At 36.2% G+C, this 20,726-nt stretch overlaps 1 protein-coding gene across 12 annotated transcripts in view; it reads right to left on the bottom strand.

The window, feature by feature from the left end:
- The window catches only part of LOC117432231 (serine/threonine-protein phosphatase 6 regulatory subunit 3-like), a 32,071-nt gene extending 11,856 nt beyond the window's left edge, over nucleotides 1-20,215 (bottom strand). For 2 of the 12 annotated variants that reach the window (XM_059002659.1, XM_059002662.1), the window contains exons 1-16: nucleotides 19,448-19,701; nucleotides 9,117-9,289; nucleotides 8,439-8,671; nucleotides 7,950-8,136; nucleotides 7,688-7,825; nucleotides 7,169-7,234; nucleotides 6,472-6,584; nucleotides 5,590-5,703; nucleotides 5,069-5,198; nucleotides 4,678-4,830; nucleotides 4,093-4,254; nucleotides 3,511-3,575; nucleotides 3,252-3,367; nucleotides 3,028-3,113; nucleotides 2,301-2,387; nucleotides 1,899-1,996 (exon numbers count right to left, since the gene is read on the bottom strand). In XM_059002659.1, coding sequence (XP_058858642.1) covers nucleotides 1,899-1,996; nucleotides 2,301-2,387; nucleotides 3,028-3,113; nucleotides 3,252-3,367; nucleotides 3,511-3,575; nucleotides 4,093-4,254; nucleotides 4,678-4,830; nucleotides 5,069-5,198; nucleotides 5,590-5,703; nucleotides 6,472-6,584; nucleotides 7,169-7,234; nucleotides 7,688-7,825; nucleotides 7,950-8,136; nucleotides 8,439-8,665 — 1,742 coding nt within the window. In that variant the 5' untranslated portion in view covers nucleotides 8,666-8,671; nucleotides 9,117-9,289; nucleotides 19,448-19,701. Of the gene's footprint in view, nucleotides 1-1,898; nucleotides 1,997-2,300; nucleotides 2,388-3,027; nucleotides 3,114-3,251; nucleotides 3,368-3,510; nucleotides 3,576-4,092; nucleotides 4,255-4,677; nucleotides 4,831-5,068; nucleotides 5,199-5,589; nucleotides 5,704-6,471; nucleotides 6,585-7,168; nucleotides 7,235-7,687; nucleotides 7,826-7,949; nucleotides 8,137-8,438; nucleotides 8,672-9,116; nucleotides 9,290-19,447; nucleotides 19,703-20,148 lie in introns of those variants that run through there. The other 10 variants (XM_059002666.1, XM_059002667.1, XM_059002661.1 and 7 more) reach the window with 9 other exon arrangements.
- Nucleotides 20,216-20,726: the final 511 nt, after the last annotated feature.

Raw genomic sequence — 20,726 nt, 5'->3', positions numbered from 1 at the left:
AGAGTCCGCATGAACGTAACCTGCAGGGCAACATCATTGCAGGAATCTAGTGAAAATACTAGCGCTGCTGCACCTGCTATTGCTAGCCAAGAATGTTTTAAAAGTGTTGATAAAACGTCGGACAACCCTCCATCCACAAATATCGGTCCATCTACCGAGTTAAAATCAAGCACAAAAGGTAAACAACCTAAAGCACACTCTGGGATACTTTTCTGGATAAGGTCTGATCCAAGGCTTTCAGACCCTATTAATGTTCCCATTTTAATAGGGTATTTTTGTTGTATTTGAATGTGTGGTATCTCTAAAGCCACATGTCTGCACATATAGGAATGCGTTTATTTTTATTATTTGTTTGCTTGTTTATTTTACAATAGTAGCATTAAGTAAACATTTGTTCGTCATGTATAAACTGTATCTGTCTTTTTTCTATAAGGCTGATGAAAAGGAATGAGGTATCAATGGGTTGCAGATCATACATAAAAAAATAAAAATAAATAAAAAAACCCTACCTGACTTGTGGATGCGTTAAATGAACCAGTTGAGCCAGAAATTGTGAATGCTTTGCGAAAGTTGAGATTCCACACCTTTGATTTTAGACAAAAGCATGGACATAGGAGGCTGTGTGGTCCAGTGGTTAAAGTAAAGGGATTGTAACCAGGAGGTCCCCAGTTCAAATCCCACCCCACCTCAGCCACTGACTCACTGCGTGACCCTGAGCAAGTCACTTAACCTCCTTGTGCTCCGTCTTTCGGGTGAGACGTAATTGTAAGTGACTCTGCAGCTGATGCATAGTTCACACACCCTAGTCTCTGTAAGTCGCCTTGGATAAAGGCGTCTGCTAAATAAACAAATAATAAAATAATAATAACATAGCAACAAAGAAGCAGCTGCTGCTTTTCATAAAATATGTCACAAGTTAGTTTACATTGAACTTGTACTCCCTGTTCATTATTAAATTGTAAAAATATAGTCTATTAAGAATTAACAGTATGGCAACAGCAACCCGCTAGTAAATACAGAAATCTTACGGACAGAAGCATCGTTTTAATGTAGCTCCTCATAAATCGTGTTTCCTTACTACGAGATGTATATTTACATAAAATTCTGATATTTCAGTTAGGCCATACTTTTAATGGGATCGTGTGAAAACTGAAAAGCTAGTAATAACAAATAAATAATGGTTGGCCTGTGTGGGATTATTATGTGGTTAAGTTATATCATCATAGTTCTTTATCACAGCCTTTTTTCTTATTTAAGTGTGGTACAATAATAAATCCAACTATGTAATATATCCAACTAATAGATTTTATTGTGTGGTTTTATTGGATTTCTATGCTTTTTAGTCAGAACTTAAGGTTAAGTTTCTCAAGCTGGTTGAAGGCAGTGCAGGTGCCAGTGTTTTATACAATTGTACAAAGCAATGCTGTATAGACCACCAGTTAAGCATGCAGTCCAAATTTATAATGCAGTTATGATAGGACCTTAGACAGGCTTCATAAAGGTAAATATATTCTTCATAAAAATGCTATATATTATACATAATCAGAGGACGATTGAGAATCAGAGGCAGAGCCAGAATAAATGTCTTGTATATGTTTAAATGTAAAGCAAATTCTAAAATGGTTGAGATACTTGTTTTGGAATATTGTTTCAAAATTGTATATGGCAACAAAAATAATAAATTAAACTGTTGATGTGAGGCAGAAAGTTTCTCACTGATAATTTACCCTCTCTCGGTATCTAAAAAGCTTAGTGGGAACGCTGTTTGACACCCTCCCATGTTGAAGCCCACTTTAACTATAAACAAACCAACTTTTATTTAATAAGCTAATGAAATTGCCTCTTTTCATGACAAGGAAATACATTTTTTGTAAACAGCATGCAGAAGAAGTACTCACTCTACGACATCATCCTGATCAGCAAACTCCTCGTCATTGAAGCCAAACTGGTCAATAAAATTGGACGTCATTTGTTGCATCTGATAATCAGAAAAGGCCTGGCAAACCCAGGACCAACGATAATGATATAGTCTTGACACTATAAAACCTTAAGTTCTCAATGAAACAGTAACTTAACAGGTGGCACATATTCTGAAATATTAATTTTGCTTAAAAAAAAAATTTAAAATACAGAACACTTAAGAATGTGAAATTTACATACAGGTATACATTTTTATTTTTTCATTATATAAAAAGACATATGCAACCAGAACTCAAATAAACAAATACATAAAATACATTAGCAAGCTAGATTTGAAGTCACTGTTGTAAATCAATTTAAAATTGTAGTTACAGACTTACTTGTTGCAAAGACGAATCCTGATGGAAACCACTTTCTTTAAAGTCAGCCTCATCATCGCTAGATGTATGAATGCGGTGGGTATTTACCTGTGCACAAAAACAAGTATATAAGCAGACTGGCCAACATACAATACTGCACATTAAATGTGGATTTCTCATAGATGAAAATGACTGATTTCACATTTTCAATCATTTAAATTCTTCTGCAACTACCTCAAAGCATGCGGTCTGTATCACTGATATTGTCAGCGCTTACCAACAGAAAAGTTAGAGATGTCCTTATAGCTAGACCATAATTGCTATTATGTCACTAAGTTTATTCTAAAACGATTCTACCTGCTGTTTTTTTTTCTGTATGCTTAGAAAACCCATCAGTGAAATCCCATGAGCAACATTTAAGAACCACATTTGTGGCCCCAGGGCCTGAAGGGAATTCTATACCAGTCTTCAAAACACTTTCTTGCTGGGTTTACAGCCTCATCCATTTACCTGTTAGCTGGGAAACGCCACGCTATACAGGGTTACATAGTATAGGCTACCCGCAGTTGGACTCTGAACTCAGCAAGACATTTTACCACCACTTAAATCGAGGTCACAGGATCCTAGTTACTCTTTGGCAGAGATATACCTTTACCTCCAATAGCAGTAAGGATCACAAGACAAAACTTAAACAACAAGGTATTTTACAATGGCAGCATAGCCACCCATATGTAGTCACAAAACTTACTAAATCTACAGTGTTTTTCTTGTTAGTTTCTGCTAAGTGACCCGCTGTAAATCCTTCCCATCGTTCCTGCACATCACCCTGGAGATCTACAATAATAAGCAGAGTGGTAAACATTAAATAAATGCATCAAATATAGAAAAATCAAAACACACAAATACTTTAATATGGCATTGCTTGCTAAATACTACCAACTGCCAAAAACACCAGAATAATGAATGATTTACCTGCAATAAGTTGCTGTATTAGTGCACTATTAGGCCCCTTCTCAATATTATGCACAATAGAATTGGCTATTCTCGTCAAATGGCCCATATACCCTCTCCGTCTTCCACCTTCTGATCTGAGAAAAAAAAAAAAAAAAAAGTTACTTTTCTGCACCTTCTTATACCAAGACTTGTATTCTACAACAGTGATGAAAACAAGGACTGACATGTGTGCCACAAATCCTACACCAACCTACTGTGAAACGAAAAAGCTACTTACTGTTCCTTCTCATTCGAATCCCAGGCATCAAGTATTCTCTGGGTTAACTGGCACTTCTGAAACAGCTAAAATGTAAACAAAACAGTATTTTTTCTTAAGGAGGAATTAAGTTTTAACCCTTTGCGGTCCATTTATTCCGCACGCCAGGTCCAATTTATTTTCACACGCGCAGTTTATTTTAGACACGCTGTTTAAAAGTTTTTTTTTTTCACAGTAAAACAGGTTTAAAAAGCACTGCATATCAACAGGACACTCAGTACTGCACCTCGAGCCCCGCCCCACCGCTCGTTTGCTGTTTTTTCATCTCCTGATCACTCGTTTTATCACCAAACTCCTCAAAAATGCGATCCAAGTCATTATTTTATTACTATAACATCTAAAGCTCTGCTAATGTCTGTGATATTCTTTGAGCGCTGGATGCAGAAGCAGCTATCTTGTTTGTTTATGTCCGTGTTATCTATGTGATGCCGGGGCTATCTGTATTCATGAGATACGCCCACCCTTTTTTTCTTTTGGCTTCTCTCGGCTCCTATCGATCTCACTCGGCCATCCAAAATGAAAATGTGGAGTTTTACAACTTACGTGTTTTACTAGGTCGTTTTCTCTGACTGATTCCTGTTGTTCTGTGTCTTTGTTGATTTCTGTACTTTCATTTTGGGCTGGGGGGCTGGCTAAAATCATTGCAGTACAGATTTCCACTTGTATATGAAGAAAATTGTTCCAAATATATTTGAAGTACATGTCCTATAGGACAAACAACAAAAAACATCAGGTATATTAAAACATTTAAAAAGGCAGGGGAAGATCATAAAATATTACCGCTATTATTATTATTATTATTATTATTATTATTATTTTATAAATCTGATTCTGCATGAACAACATTTGCTTTCTGATAGGAAGGAAATTGAGCTGAAACATCTATGAATTCCCTTTTCAGTGCTTCTCAATTCATACATCTCTTCTATAAATGCATGTATTTTTTATAAACATTAGAATGTATATGGGAAATATAATGCAACAACATTGCTGAAATCATGTTAATTCTTCACAATATATTCAGTTACCGTAGTTAAATATTTTAGATGAACTTAAAATTAAAAAAGGACGCGTTTCCTGGAGGACATAACCAGATTTGTCAGACATACAGGTCAATCTTTTACTTACAAATATGACCCCAACCGTGTTCAGCTCAATCAGCTCCAAGTTTATGATATGTGTGTTTGTCTGTAGAAGGCTTGCTACTAGTCTGATCACATTCAACCGAGTGTTTCCAACTGGTGGGTCCAGAACACCCCAGGTAGTTTTCATGACATTTTTCTGCAAGAAAAAAAAAAATGACCGGTTAATATTTCTCTTTTGGAGGGACAGTTATTCCTTCACCATTTTCAATTAAATAAAAGAATCCTTAATTTAGCATTAATTTCCTTTAAATGCCAGAACATGAATAAAAATAATAATAATTCAGGTAAGGTAGCAAACAGTCACTCATATGGTATGTGATTTTTAAAAGAAAAAATGAAACTATGGGGTGGAAAGGGAGATTTAGTATGATTACCTTTGGAGGCTCAAGCAGCAGTTCATGGAAGTGTTTAAGCCTTGGCTTAATGGCATCTAATACACTTTGATTCACTGAAAATGAAGAATGATTCATACCAGGTGGGCAAATCTCCAAATGGCCTTCAAAGCTGTAAAAGAAACACACAGAAATAACATTAAGCATACTGTAACTGTCTTTCTTCATCAGTTTAAAAAGTTGCTGTATTTTATACACCATTTTATTCTTTAACAAGTGTGTCTCTACATCCAAGTGTTTAGTACCTATTTCCAAATACTGGTACTTATATTCTTTAGAACATTTCCAGTTTCTCCTGTTTTTATGGAGCTATATTTCCTAAATGTTTTCCTCTTTCATTCTGGTATGCTTCCATTTTTCAGATGGGTCTGCTTTGTGGAGTGAGGAGGTTCCATTGCAAGGCAGCAAAAACTAGTACATCAAAACACATGGAAATTAAATCTGGACTAAGTACAAACACACTGGAAGTTGGTGTATAAATTCACAAGGCAGATCATACTTACGCAGGCCTTCGGGTCTCAAAAAGCGTCAACAGTATCTGGATGACGCTGACAATTGCGGACTCATTTTTCTCTTTGTCAAAGATGTTGGACAGTAACTGCTCAACAGTTTCTTGCCTGGAAAAAGATGCAATTAGTAAGCAAGCAAAAAACAACAACAAAAAAATATATAATAATAATAATAATAATAATAATAATAATAATAATAATAATAATAATAATAATATAACACTACTGAACTAAAATTTTAAAATGAGCAGTGATCCACACTTTCGAAAACATTTTCAGGTATTTCACGAACCCGAAACCTGAAATCATTTAGAATCCCACAGCTATTTTATTCTAAAGCAGACCATTTTAGCTTAGAATTAAAGGAAAGTTATCTCATAGTGTAACTTAACAACTCAACTTGAGTTGTTAAGTTACACTATGTACATTCTAAATATTTCCAGTATGTTGGTTTATACAGGGGAAGAGGATTCAAAATACGAAAAGTCACTCAAAATCAGAAAGTTTCTAAATGCAGAATTACACCTTTAATCTTTACTAAGCAGGTACCTTGGAACTTAATATGCATCAGGGTTTTGTTTGGTTTACTATGAAGCAATGTAAAAGGTCCAAAGTTTAATTAGCAAGTCAGCGTCAAGATTCACCATTCCCCTTCTACACAGATGGAAATGTAGACAGTTATGCTTTAATTCTACTAGAGTACGAGTCCAATTCATAGCTTGTACTTCCAGTCTAATAAAAAACCCAATATCACGTTTGTGCCATTATTTGTTTGAGCATTTTATTTGGAGAATCATTCTAATGAAATGTTTTCCTAGTTCCTGCTTGACATAATGAAGTATCCATATTTCTCATGGGTGAATTAAAAGCTCATACTTTTCCAGTGTGGCCAGCAGGGGATCTGGTTCTGTGCATCCCTGTACTTGGAACATCTGGTCTCTGCTTAAGCGAATGATTTCACATAATGACTGTGATGCATTAGAGTGCCTCTGGAAACAAATATACACAGAACCATGGTTATATTTCATAAATTAGATGATTTCATGTTATGAGGATTTTTTGTTTTATGAAAATTTTTTATACTACATACCATATCCTGACAGCTACATATGTAAGATTGCAAGAAGATTTTATGTCAAAATCACCATGTCATATGCACAAACACAAGTAATAATCTTGCATAATCAGACGTAGCAGATTGAGGACTTGCACGCAGGAATAAAGAAACTAATGTGTGCACACTGGCACTAGTAAAAATCCTCAGAGACCAGATATAATACAGCAATGGGTTGCACCTGGCCTCAGGGCCTTACTACTGTGCAGACCTGTATTACACAAAATGTTATGGAGTTGTATGAAGGCACTATTACTATTGCTTTTTAAATGATCTAAAACAGGGGCAGATCTAAATACTTATTTAACTTGGTTCTGTTGCCTCCTATGGGGTTATGAAAAAAAAACAATTCAACAATGCATGAACATTTGAAAACAGTGAATACAATTTTATGCTTGTACAGATTTGTTTCTTGTATATATTTTATGATACACTGGAACATTGTTGGCTTTTACTTACATCTTCATCCTGAGATGGCTGTATCATGTCTACAAGCCTCTGAATAATTTTTTCCTCATTTAGCCACTAACAAAAAAAAAAAAAAAAAATGTAATTCAGCAAAACCATGACAATTTCCACAACTTAAAAATAAAGAACTAACACTTTCTATTTTTCTTGTACGTAACAAGATTTTAGTTTGTAGAATGACCTTTTGTAACTTCTATAGACAATCCTCAAACTCAACCTGCCCTACACAAGTCTCAGGGACTGCTTCTCTAAGGAATCATGCATACGTTTATTTGTAATGTACAAAAACACATTGCTACAACATGAACAGAAAAGACGTTTTGACCAATTTCACCATACATCCACTGTAAGTACATACAGGAAAGTCATAGTGTTACATACAGATGGACAGAAAGGGATCTCCAGATTTGAAATGTGCCTCCACTACAACTTTATGTTCCTCACAACTAAGATTAAAATTTGTTATGACCAGTAATTCCACATGTAAATGGGAATGTTTGTAGCACTTACATTTAAAACATCTTGCCTAAGCTGTTGCGGTTCTATGCATGTCAACAATCTGAGCAGCAAATCCATAATAGCTGAGGTCCCTATATGTTTAATCATTAAGTCCACAAAATCCTCTCTCTTCCGAAGGAATTCCACAATCTAGAGAACAAAACATAAATAAATGATGAATAATGATTCTTAAAGATGCCTTACAATACTGGTTTAGAACATACAGAAATGTGTGGGGGGTTTCTACTGTTAATGACATGAGCTGCATATTCACCTGTTCTGGTTTCCTGCTGATAAGAATACTCAGCACCTTACTAAAGAAACTAGCCAGTAGAGGATTAAGAGGGGACTCGTTCTGTAGAAACCCATAGAGTTTCATTAGCAAGCTTTCATCTTCTCCCAATCTGTCATTGACTTGTGCTACATCTGATGTTAGGAGTTCACAGGATATGTTTGGGTACCTAGAATCAACAAGAGATTACTGATTAGTATATTATTTTAAACTATTACTTTACTGTAGTATCTAAAAAAATCAAGTATTATAAACCAAGATGTACCTACTGCATTAGATAGCATGTGCATTTTTTTTTTTTTTAATCCATGTTATTTTGGGCATTTGACATAAAACAAATAATCAGTACCGTAACAAATTTAAAAACATTAAAAAAATAACAGACTTATGGTGTACTACACATTACAAAATTGTAAGCTATGAACCAGCAAAAAAAACCAAAACATGTATTGGCATTATAAAAATACACACTTGTATCTAACTTTCTCATCCATGTCCTCTGATGGTTCTTGTGTTATGTAGGTTACCAAATCCTCCATCCATTGAGATTTCAGCAGGAACTCTACTAGTTTGTGGTTCTGAGCTTTACATTCCTGCAAGACATCTTCCTCATCCATAAGTTCTGTAAGTGTGACATCTTCCTTCTCTAGAAGAGTGTCTATATGTGATGATGTATGTAGATCAAACTTCCAGAACATGATGTGCTAATAGCAGAAAACAGAAAGAGGTAGACGTAACAAGGTTCTTAAACCAAAAAAAGTGCCAGAGTATTCACATCATTTTTTCTGCATCAGGGTGTACAGTAACTGCAGCTTAGTTTTAGCTAGAAGTTGTCACATGTAAGTAGTCAGTCACATGTCAGCTGACAAGAGCAATTCAACTTCAGATAGCAGGCTGCTGATCATCAAAAAAGATAGTTAGAGAGGCTAGTGCAACACATTTTCCAGGTCATCTGTGCTAAATGAAGCCATTTTGTTATATTCCCACGCACAGAATCCATGCCTCCTTTTTTTCCCATTTCTTTTTAAAAATAGAAAATCTACAAACAAATGCCCTGAATCAGAAACCAATTAAGTTTTATATGAAACTTGTGAAGGATGTTTTTTTGTATTCACCTTTCACGTCAAATAATTTCAGGAAGAGACATACCTGGTCGAATCAGTAACCTCAACGCAAAATACAAATCAAAAATAAAATGACACTTGTGTTCTTTGTGAGTTCTTGCCCATTACAGGCTTTCTAAGCAGCAGCAACAGAAGAAACCCTTTGAATATCTCACTACAGCAGCAAGACTGGTGTCGGCCCAGCAAGTCAGTGTGCACCTGAAATATACAAAACATACTGGATTACAAATTACACATTTATACAAATGTAACATAGCCAACATTAATACTGCATAGCACAAAAAAAAATGTCTTTTAGGCTGATAGTTCTCTTCAACTTTGGTATTTCGGGCAAGTGTGATCAGTGTGATTTCGGGTAAGTGTGCTCCAAACTTAATAAAATCCGTGAAGATCTATTTTGTAAAAAACAGGTACTACCTGCTTAACAATACAGCACCTGTGACTGTTCGTACTGCAAAAATGAACATCAGAAATGTACTTTATAATGACTACATAAACAATTTGTTAAGACATGTAGAATGATCACCTCACAGATAAAGTATAAAGGTAAAGAAAGAAACATTACAGTGTGGAATGCAAGTTACAGAAGTACATTCAACAAACCTACTCCTGGATTTCCAAACAAAACTCTTAAAAGTTAAACCAGATGGACTGATGCTTCCATATACTTGCAGATTCAAATACTCTCAATAACTTTCATCACAAATGGACAAACATGACTTACAGTAAGGCTTGACTGATTTAATTTAAAATCTTAACCTAGAAAGCAGGATTTGGTTTTCACCTTTGTGAATAAAACAATAGTTTTGCAATACCAGTATATTGTGAAGCTATATTTTTCAAAATGCACGTGTGGAAATAACTACTTATACGTAAAGCTGTATCTTCTTAAAGGTGAGGAAGATTTTAAAGCTAAAAAGTAAAAGGTATAATCTTGGCAGTAATAGAGACAGGCACTACAGCTACACAGCAACAATCTATGTGGTCCAAAGGTTATGACTCATTGTGAAGTCTTGCATGGAGTTAACCATCTTAAAAAAAATTAGGGCTGCAACGACAGGTACATTTTGACCTTCGAAGGTTCGGACCACATTATCGAAGGAAGGTTTGAAACATCGATGGTACGTCACCATAGCTACTTGTTTATATTTGATTGAAAATCCTATTATTTTACAGGTAAGCCATATAAATGGAATAAAACATTCATATGTAGTTTAAAAATACATTATGTAGAACAGTAATCATGTTTTTATAATTTAAATAAAAATAAATACACGTTGTTTATTTACAGGTAATTAGTGCTGCTTGTGCGTAAGCTTGAATTGCAGAAGCACTAACTGCACCGGACTTAGGCAAAACAAACTTAATTTAACAGTCACCGTTCCAAGCAGGTTATCAGTCACATTTTACTATGACTAATAATAATAATAATAATAATAATAATAATAATAATAATATGAACTAATGATTGTAAAGTGACCCCACAGATTGGATGTGCCTCCATGATACATCAACAATCACTTGCACAGTTTGCATTCAACTTTTTCTTTGGTCGTCTGGGCATTTAACATAAAAAATACCAAACAGCAGAGGGATTGAGAGACATTTCTTTCAATACAGCTTACGCTACCGCTTTGCTGTCAATATGGTGAATGAAGAAATTTGCCTCTGGTTAACACGGGCTGGAGGGGGGAGGGACGGAGAGTGCTCAGTTTTTTCAAAACTAAAATAATTAGTGTAAGCGTATATTTTATATGTTTCAAACATATTCTACCATAGCACTTCTCTTATACTGTCTTGTACACTAGGTACATATTTTACTGAAGAACTACAACCGCTATAGGTAATATACCTGGATAATATACCTGGCTCCATACACAGCAGCGGCACATATAGAGTTGCTACGCATAAAAATTTGGATGGATTTTAATACAACAACTTTTGTTTAAGTAATATGCATTGTACAAATAAAAAGATTGAATTTTGCATGCGAGTGACATTTAATGTGTGATTTATAGTATTTACACATTGTCAAACGATTGCCAACATTTGGAAACTGTTCAGTGGGATGCTCGCGGGGGGGATGGGTGGGGTCATACGCAAAAAACACTATCATATAACAGACAGACAACTCAACACGACACGACCATTATGACAGTAAAAATAGACATAATGAAGCGTTCTTACCCTTGTATTAGTGATCAGCAGATGTGTCAGCCGCACGAAGTGCACAGTGTGTGGTTTTCACTAACTACTGTGCAGAATAAATTATTTTATTTCTATGGGTAAATATCGGGACTCTTCCTATGCATCGGGACGTGGGGCATTTGCTAGGAAAATCGGGACTGTCCTGACCACATAGGGACTGTTGGCATGTATGGGATTTCTGTTAACAGAAAAAAAAAAAAAAAAAACGCACAGTGCATGAATGGCGTCTGACGAACATTCGAAGGTTTAAAACAATCTTCAAAATTCCTGGCTAGCGAAACGAACCTTCAAACCTTCTAATACAGCCCTAAAAAAAATGAATTATAATTTTCATTTTTATTTAATATTTTGAAGTTATATGACCGGTAGAAACAACAAACAAATGCATAATCTTAAATAACTTTGACATGCAGGGTTTCATTTATCAGAAGGCATCAAATAACTAAATATTAAATATAATATAAATAAATATTCACAAACTGGTCAGTTTACTTGTTGCTTGTTATTTGGTTGCAGTTTATTATTTTTTTTGTGTGTTGCTTTTTTAAGATAGGTATCAAATAAATGCACCCCACCTCACTAAGTTCTATCTGACTAGACAGTTTTTTTCCCCTCTGAATCAACTACACCAAAACACTGGGTTTCCTCACCAACATAATTATACAGAGGAATGCTTCTAGACAAACCAAGCCGTGTTTAATTAAAGCAACAATAGACTAATGTAATGAAACTGTTTAATATAATAGGACTGTTGGTCACAGCATGCAAGGATCACGATCACATTTTTGTACAAATCTAACTTGGCTAGACCCTGGTAAAGTTTGTCTAATGCCACCAGGACCACATTCGATCAGTCACCAAAGCACTGTTCATACATCTCCATGATACTGCACAATTGTGTGGTTTATCTGGACACAGCTGCTGCAGAGTTGTGAAGCTCAGTTTGCAGTTTGTTGGCCTGCCTAAAATGACTATCTATAAACTACAATTTAGACCTCTGCTGCCTGCCTGTATATTTTTTTTAACAAAATGTGATGTACCATTACAATGATTGTCTACTCTGGCCTCCTGTACCACAAAAGAACAACAGTAGTCTTCTTGACCTAAAAGGCTTATGCCCAGCTGATGTCAGCCTCTTAAACCAGTCCTGCTTTCTGTAGATCAAGCCTTGGAGGTTGTGTTTTCAGACAACATGCCCCTGTCTACTTGGGAAGCCTTTCTATAGAAGGTGATTTTAAAAACAATGTTAAAGGGACTTTAGTTTTACAACTATTTTGTATTTATTTATTTTACATGGACTCCACATGTGTATCATGCAAAAATGGATTTTGTAAAAGGAACCGTGGATTTCTGTTTTTGCAGCATACATTATTGAAATTCTACAAATTAGCATTTAAAAGGCAAAAAGATCAATAGAAAAAAAATTTACATTTCATGAATTTAAGTCGAAGGAAACAAATATCAGTATTTTTTTGTGACATAAGCGAGTCCTTCTGGAAATCTATCATCCCCCCCCCCCCAAATGATTTCATTCACCCAGTCATAATAGTCACTTACTTTGTTGGTACAAAGTCGGCGCTGCCTAATCAGGATACTGATAATCTGGATGTCTGCTTACATGGGATACAACTCTCTGAGACGGTTCTTCCCAATTTCCCAATGCTGTTTATGTAGTTTAATTGGGATACAGTACTTTCAAATGATGAATGGAGATTGCTTTTCGGAGCAAGACATAGCACAGTGCTGTGAGTACGTGATTACACTGTGACTTGTGTAATTGCGTAAACCACATTGAACTCTTGAAGGAGCTGGAGTTCCCTGTGGTGTCTCAGGCTGCTGTTGCAAAGAAAGTTGGTGTGTCAACATCGCAGGTGCCTCGCCTTGTGAAGATGTGATTTAATTATTTTTCATTTCATGTAAAAATAAAAAACAATTCATTTTGTTTAGGATTAAAAATATTTTATATTATACATTTAATCAGAATGTGATGCGATTTCATTATTTTTCTTTTCATTGAGAAACAAAAAAGTATGACTAAGGTTGTCTCAAATGCCTCTCGTTTAATTGGGACGGCTGCTTATTCGGGATATTTTTACTTCTCCCGAGGCGTCCCGATAAAGTGCCGCCGACTGTACTTGGGTTCTATAAGGCTGGGTTCTCGTTGGCTTCAAATACTTGGTTGAAATCACAATGACATACAGGGTAGCTATAATATTTCAAGACTAACAAAATGATATCCCATTTTGAGGCAATACTAAAGGAGGATGAAGAGGCTGTGTGGCCAAGGAGGTCCCTGGTTCAAAGCTCAGCTCACTCACTGACTCACTGTGTGACCCTGAGCAAATCACTGAACCTCCTTGTTGACTTTGCTGTGACTCTGCAGCTGATACATAGTTCACACACCCTAGTCTCTCTCTGCAAGTCGCCTTGGATAAAGGTGTCTGCTAAATAAACAAATAATAATAAAGGGATGGGAAATTCATTCAAGTAAAAGCCAAGTTGTTATCCCTTTTAACAGAGTGGAGTTTTCTTATGAATAGCTGTGAGGAAAGAAAGCGTATTTATAGAATTCTGTAGGGGGCTGGGCTGAATGTAGATGTTGTACCAAAGATCTTCTATACACACACAAGACAACAGGATAGGATTGGTTCCTGTAAAAATGTTAATAATCAAAAGTCTATCAGAGTTGCCGATAAGCGCATGTACTGTATAAATTATATCTGTTTTTAATGTTTATCTGTACAAATTGATAGTGTCTGATGATTTGAATTGTGATAAAAAAAAATGATATATTACATATATATTGTTTTGGACAAAATAGAGCAATACATAAAATAAAGTTGCAAATATGCCTTATTAAAAATAGTGTCCATTATTAAATGTATTGTCTATATCTCAATTAATAGCAACTGCTTCATTTAAAAACATGTAAATTTACATCTCTTAATTATCATCTTGTATTTATATTCTTAGCTCAGTTCTCAGTTACGGTTGCAATTCATGACTGAACAGTTTTGAACACTCTAACAATAGTAGTTCTTAATGTATTTTATGTGTTTTACTTATATCCTCTTAAACTTTATATTTGATTTGTGTATATCAAAAGATCACCCCGCAGAAAAATGGAGAGAGCTATTACTATTGATTTTAATATTGCCACAACCTCCGAGGCATTATACTGTAGTACAGTAATCCGTCACATATCCGCCCTAACCACTTATACGCCATGATCAATCTCTTCAGCAAAGTTAGTTTATTATTGAACAGAGAAGATTAGTTCAAAAGATTGTAGATCCTACCAAAGTTTTTCATACACTGTGTTTTATGTGCTCCGTGCGCTGCCCATTGCTGTTAGTGCCACGTGAGCTGTTCAGTATGTTGATGATGTGTAAATAAATTATGTTCGCCTGCAGGGCGTATGAACTTCAACCTCCGTCTCAATCGCCTGCCTATCACTCAGCAGCGAATGCACACACCAACACAGCAGACGGCTACCCTGTCACAAGCATTAATACCCTGTATCTTTCTAAACAAGGGATTTAGAGGAGATCCCTAATAAAAGCTGAATATGAAAACAAACGGCTACGCGCCGGATTACTGTACTAGTTATTGTCTATCCTTGAAAACCTAACTACGCCCCAGTCTTGACTGCTCATGAATATGCATGACAGTGGCAATTTCTGACAGCACTTCAGCGATAAAGAGCTCGTCAGGCCAGGTGAAAACACTGATTGTAGAAATAACACGTATGTGTTAAGGAGGAGTATCTCCACATAAATCTAGGGTGAATTGTGTTTAAAAATGCAATCGTTTTAAAGACTTGGAATAGGAAATGAGACACATTTTACATTATACAGATAGGGGATAAGTCGCTACCAGAACTCTTTGGATTCCCATGATACACTGGTTCAACAGGGATGGAAGAAAAGGCAGAGTTGATTATCTTGTGTATATAGAAGATCTTTGGTTGTACCCCTTTCACACAGACGAGTTATGACGGCTTAGATCCGGCAACTGATGCTGCATTTTGGCCTGTGTGAATTGCCTATACAGTGCCGTGAAAAAGTATTTGCCCAGTCTGATTTTCTGCATTTTTGCACATTTTTCACATTGTATTTGGTCAGATTTTTTTGTGGTTTGTAGTAGTATATAGCTGGAGTCTGAGAGAAAAAACGACACCAAAGTTTGGTGCTTCTTTCAATTATTTGGTGTGCAAGGTAATCAAACATGCAATCTTCAGGTGTGAAAGTTATTGCCTCCCCCCTCCCAACTTCAACTCAACCCAACTAAAGGGATAATTAGGGTCAGCTGTTTGAGTACTTTGGTTAACAACCAATCCTGATTTGGGCCAGCCCTGCCCAATATAAATCTGACTAACTTTAGCCCTTACCATCAGATTGAAGTTGTCAGCACACAGGTTCTATTATTATTATTATTATTATTATTATTATTATTTATTTCTTAGCAGACGTCCTTATCCAGGACGACTTACAATTGTTACAAGATACCACATTAATAGGTTCTAGAGGCACATCATGCCACAAACAAAAGAAATTCCTGAAGACCTCCAGGAAAAAAGTTGTTGATGCCTATCAGTCTGGAAAGGCTCTGGGGCTCCACCGAACCACAGTCAGAGCCATATTGTCCAAATGGAGAAAGTTTGGGACAGTAGTGAATCTTCCCATGAGTCGCCATCCTGCCAAAATCTCTCCAAGAGCAAGGCGTAAAATCGTCCAGGAAGTCACAAAGACCCCTAGAACAACATCCAGGGATCTGCAGGCCTGTCTCGCCTCGGCTAAGGTCAGTGTTCATGACTCCACCATCAGAAAGACACTGGGCAAAAATGGGATTCATGGCAGAGCAGCAAGGCGGAAACCATTGCTCACTAAGAAGAACATGAATGCTCGTCTCAAGTTTGCCAAAAAGCACCTGGATGATCCTCAAGAGTTCTGGAACAATGTTCTATGGACAGATGAGTCAAAAGTGGAACTTTTTGGCCGACATGGGCCTTGTTATGTCTGTCGAAAACCAAACACTGCATTCCACAGTAAGAACCTCATACCAACGGTCAAGCATAGTGGTGGTAATGTCATGGTTTGAGGATGCTTTGCTGCATCAGGACCCGGACGTCTTGCCATCATTGAAGGAACTATGAATTCTGCTCTGTATCAGAGAATTCTACAGGAGAATGTCAGCCCATCCGTCCGTGAGCTGAAGCTGAAGCGCAGCTGGGTCATGCAGCAAGACAATGATCCAAAACACACAAGCAAGTCTACATCTGAATGGTTGAAGAACAAGAAATTTAAAGTTTTGGAATGACCTAGTCAAAGTCCAGACCTAAACCCCATTGAGATGTTGTGGCAGGACCTGAAATGAGCAGTTCATGCTCAAAAACCCACAAATGTCACCGAGTTGAAGCAGTTCTGCATGGAGAAGTGGGCCAACATTCCTCCACGGCGCTGTGAAAGACTAATCAATAACTACAGGAAGCGTTTGGTTGCAGTTATTGCTACTAAAGGTGGTGTAACCAGTTATTGAGTCTAAAGGGGCAATTACTTTTTCACACGGGGGCATTGGGTGTTGCATAACTTTCTTTAATAAATAAATGAAATATGTATCAAATTTTTGTGTTATTTGTTCACTCAGGGTCCCTTTTTATCTAATATTAGGCTTTGGTTGAAGATCTAATAACATTCATTGTCTAAAATATACAAAAATGCAGAAAATCAGACAGGGGGCAAATACTTTTCCACGGCACCGTATACCGTCACAGAGCCATCATATTTTATGCCGTCTCTACTCCTGTGTGAAATGCTATGCTGGCACTGATGCGCTGTAGTGTGCGTGGATTGAAAGTCAACATCCCACGTGACTATACCAGACATGTTGTGTATTTTTGTCGACGCATTCATGTTTTTCAAATACAATGTCTGGCCAAGAACAAGGTAGTAATTGGAGACCGGAAGAAGTTAAGGAATTGTTAACTTTACAATTCTAGGAGTGGCAGCTATTAAACAGATGAGGCACTTTGAACTGCAAAATTTGGGGACATAAGACTCTGCACAAATCCAGTTAATGTGATTGGTGGACTTTGAGAATGCAGATGAAACTCAAAGCAAACAACAGACGGTTAAAAAAAAAAAATATATATATATATATATATATATATATATATATATATATATATTGTAGCTGTTGACAGTATATGCAATAGGTAGAATTTATATATATATATATATATATATATATATATATATTTTTTTTTTTTTTTAATTGGTCGACAAGCCTACTTTTAATACACTGCAGTTGGCATCAGATGGCGGAACGAAAATAATATTAATAATGCGTCCCCACTTAAATATTTTTATTTTCCACATTTTATTATATATATATATATATATATAGCAGACAAAGCGAGCACAGGGAAGTTTACAGTACACTACAGTTCTCCAGCGCCATTTACTAAAAGATAAGACACTGAGATAGATACATACATATTATATATTACACACAATTTCTTTTTTTTTTTTGTTAAGTAGCTTACCCACGACATCCTGCTTATTTGTTTGTTTTGTTTCTGTTGCCATGAAAACGATTTGTTGACTGACAGGTTTGAAAGTTGTACTCGCATGATCCCTTTAGCTGTGTGAAAGGGTTATGACGGTATTATACCAGCATAAATAGCGCAATTTCGTGCTGTGAATGGGTATTTTAAAGAATTTTTAAACGTCTCTGATACGGCTCAGTAGCGATATTTGTGTGTGAAATGGTATTTAGAGCTTGACGTCATGCTTGACCGCTAATCCATTTTGTTGTTTTTCAGAACTGTATCAGGAGTCTGACTCAAACCCACAGTCATATGTACAATACAGAACAATACAGATACAATTCATTTCTTGTGTATCTCCTTTTGGGTCTTCTACAACAGATGGTATAGGAAATGGATTTTCTTTCCTAGGCTGCAAAATACTAGCCAAACCAAACAAGTATCATAAAATAATGCAGATGAAGGCGTGCGTATTAACACAAATAATACAGTTTGTAGCTCCTAAATCCCCAGAGTGGGTGCGGTTAATTAGCAATAATGGATCTTACTAAATATGTATTATAGGCTACATAAAATATATAAGAAACAAACTCAACAAATAAATCTCAACTCTGATGTTTACGAAACGTGGAAATACTGTCTAGGGGTCTTGTAGCTAACTAAATGCAAACTCTACATAACAGTATAAATACAGGGCACCCTGTGATTAGTGTTGTTTGATCTGATTGAAATATGACAATACTATATATAGTCCTAGTTGCAGCAATGTGGAAAAACTGGAATTCAACCCGCCTCACGTCTATGTTCACCTCAACTCTAGCTCTGTACAACGGCTGCGTTAAAAGATTTTACTTATTTACCAGGAAAGTAAAAAATCATTAAGTAAAATCTAACGCTCCAAGAGATTCACATGAATTCTTGATTTCAAACCAATTCGGATTGCCCGTTTACGTTTTTTCAATTTATTATGCTGGGCCCAGACAAATTATTTATAAGCTTCGAAATCTGTCCGACACACTTTTCTCATCATTTAGGAGATAAGTGATTAATATTCATATCACACAATGTAAGTATGTATGCTAACACCTGCCAATAAAATAAACTGTATTTAAGAATAAGTTCGCTTGATCACAGCTAACTGAAGCATTATTAGTGGATTTTTATTTATACCGCATACATAATGTATTTTTTTTTAAAAGCAAACAGACTACCAAGAGAAATTACCCATCTAAAAACTAATATATAAACAGCAGCGACTAGATATGAGATATACGACTGAATTCAATTCAGTCAGATGAGCCAGTCGAATTAATTCCATCCGGCTGGTAAAACAAACAAACAAAAAAAACCACCAAAACAAGAACTTGTCAACCGGCTCATTTCAATCGTACACGCTTTGTGCTAAATAAATAAATAAATAAATAAACACACACATGAATACAGTTTAAACTAGTACCCCAAAACAAATCATACACACAATTCAACAGTTTATAATAAAACATTTTGAAAAAAATTCATAAGCACTCTGACTGCAAAACACACCGGAGTTCTGAACAACTCCTCTGATTAAAAAAAAAACAAGAGCGGCATGCGCTACATACCAATAAACAGCGGTATAAATGGACACTTCCCGACATGGACTTTTTAAAAACTTCCCCTATGATTGTCTTGAACGTGAATAAATTGAAGAATAAACACCTTACTGGAAAATAAATGGTTTACAGCAGGTTTTGCAAGCGGGAAAAAAGGCTGACCATCAATTCGGACCTTCAAGATGGCGGATCTATCAACTTCAACGACCCCTTCCCCCCACTGAACTGCTACGCAAGTCACTCAAAACGACTTGAGCACAGCGATTGGACAACAGCGTGAAACAATCGCGAACTGTTTATGGAGAAGAACTTTAATAGGTCATTTCGTTTCTCAATCACACTGTTAAAACGCCCCCCACTGTGATAGTCAGAGATATGATTGGATACAAGATTTATAGAAAAAGAGGAAGGTTATGAAACTGCACAACTATGTTCGCCATGTTGGTCTCAGCTACAACAATTCCTAAGTGTTGTTGACTGTATGTAGAGCCACAATGGCGCCGGTTTCGAAACATCATTTACTTCAACATAAATTATATAAATCAAAAAGCTTTCTTTTATTAAACCTTTTGAAAAAGGGAAGTGTGCAGTTGCACTTTCCTACAAACAGAGGTATTTCGTGTAGGCTGATCAAGCGGTGTTATGAAGCACATAAGATAATTCTGCACTATAAACTCACAAAGTGTAAAACATTGCATCAGCCGTCTTACCGCATACGCCCCACCTAAGCCGGTTTCGGATTCGCTATGAACGTTTTTCCTCGGTTGTTTTCAACGCCTTAGCAACAACAGGACGTCATTCTAATTGACATACAGGATACCGAATTACAAATAACGTGGTCAACAAAAAAACTTGTTGTTCAAAAGCCAGTCGGCTGCCACCAAGGGAGTGTTTCCCCTGGCTGAAACTGGATTAGTTTACTATCCGACAGTGTTGCTAGCTAGACAGTAGGTAGTTGGTGTCATTTTAATAATAAATTGAGGTTAGACATATAAAAAACGGTACAGCAATTTTAATTAGCATGACTTGTTTTTCATCAACACAGTATTTTGTTTTGCTCATCACAGATTTCAGTGCAAGTTCTGGGTTAGCTGCAATAAATATTACAGCGCAACCTTACAGACATAACAAATAGCAGGGCATTGTCTGGTATTAAATGCTGTCTTGTTTAATGGAATGTCCCTACCTAGTTTCATCACAATGGGATGACCAGCTGTCAACTCTTACACAGTTATGTTGCCATTTTCAATATACAGTGTCCTGGAAAAGGTGTTGTGTCACTACCCAG

The sequence above is a fragment of the Acipenser ruthenus genome, chromosome 27 (assembly GCF_902713425.1).
Source record: "Acipenser ruthenus chromosome 27, fAciRut3.2 maternal haplotype, whole genome shotgun sequence".
Taxonomy (NCBI): Eukaryota; Metazoa; Chordata; class Actinopteri; order Acipenseriformes; family Acipenseridae; genus Acipenser; species Acipenser ruthenus.
The sequence above is the reverse complement of the archived record's forward strand: the minus strand, read 5'-3'. Positions and strand labels throughout refer to the sequence as shown.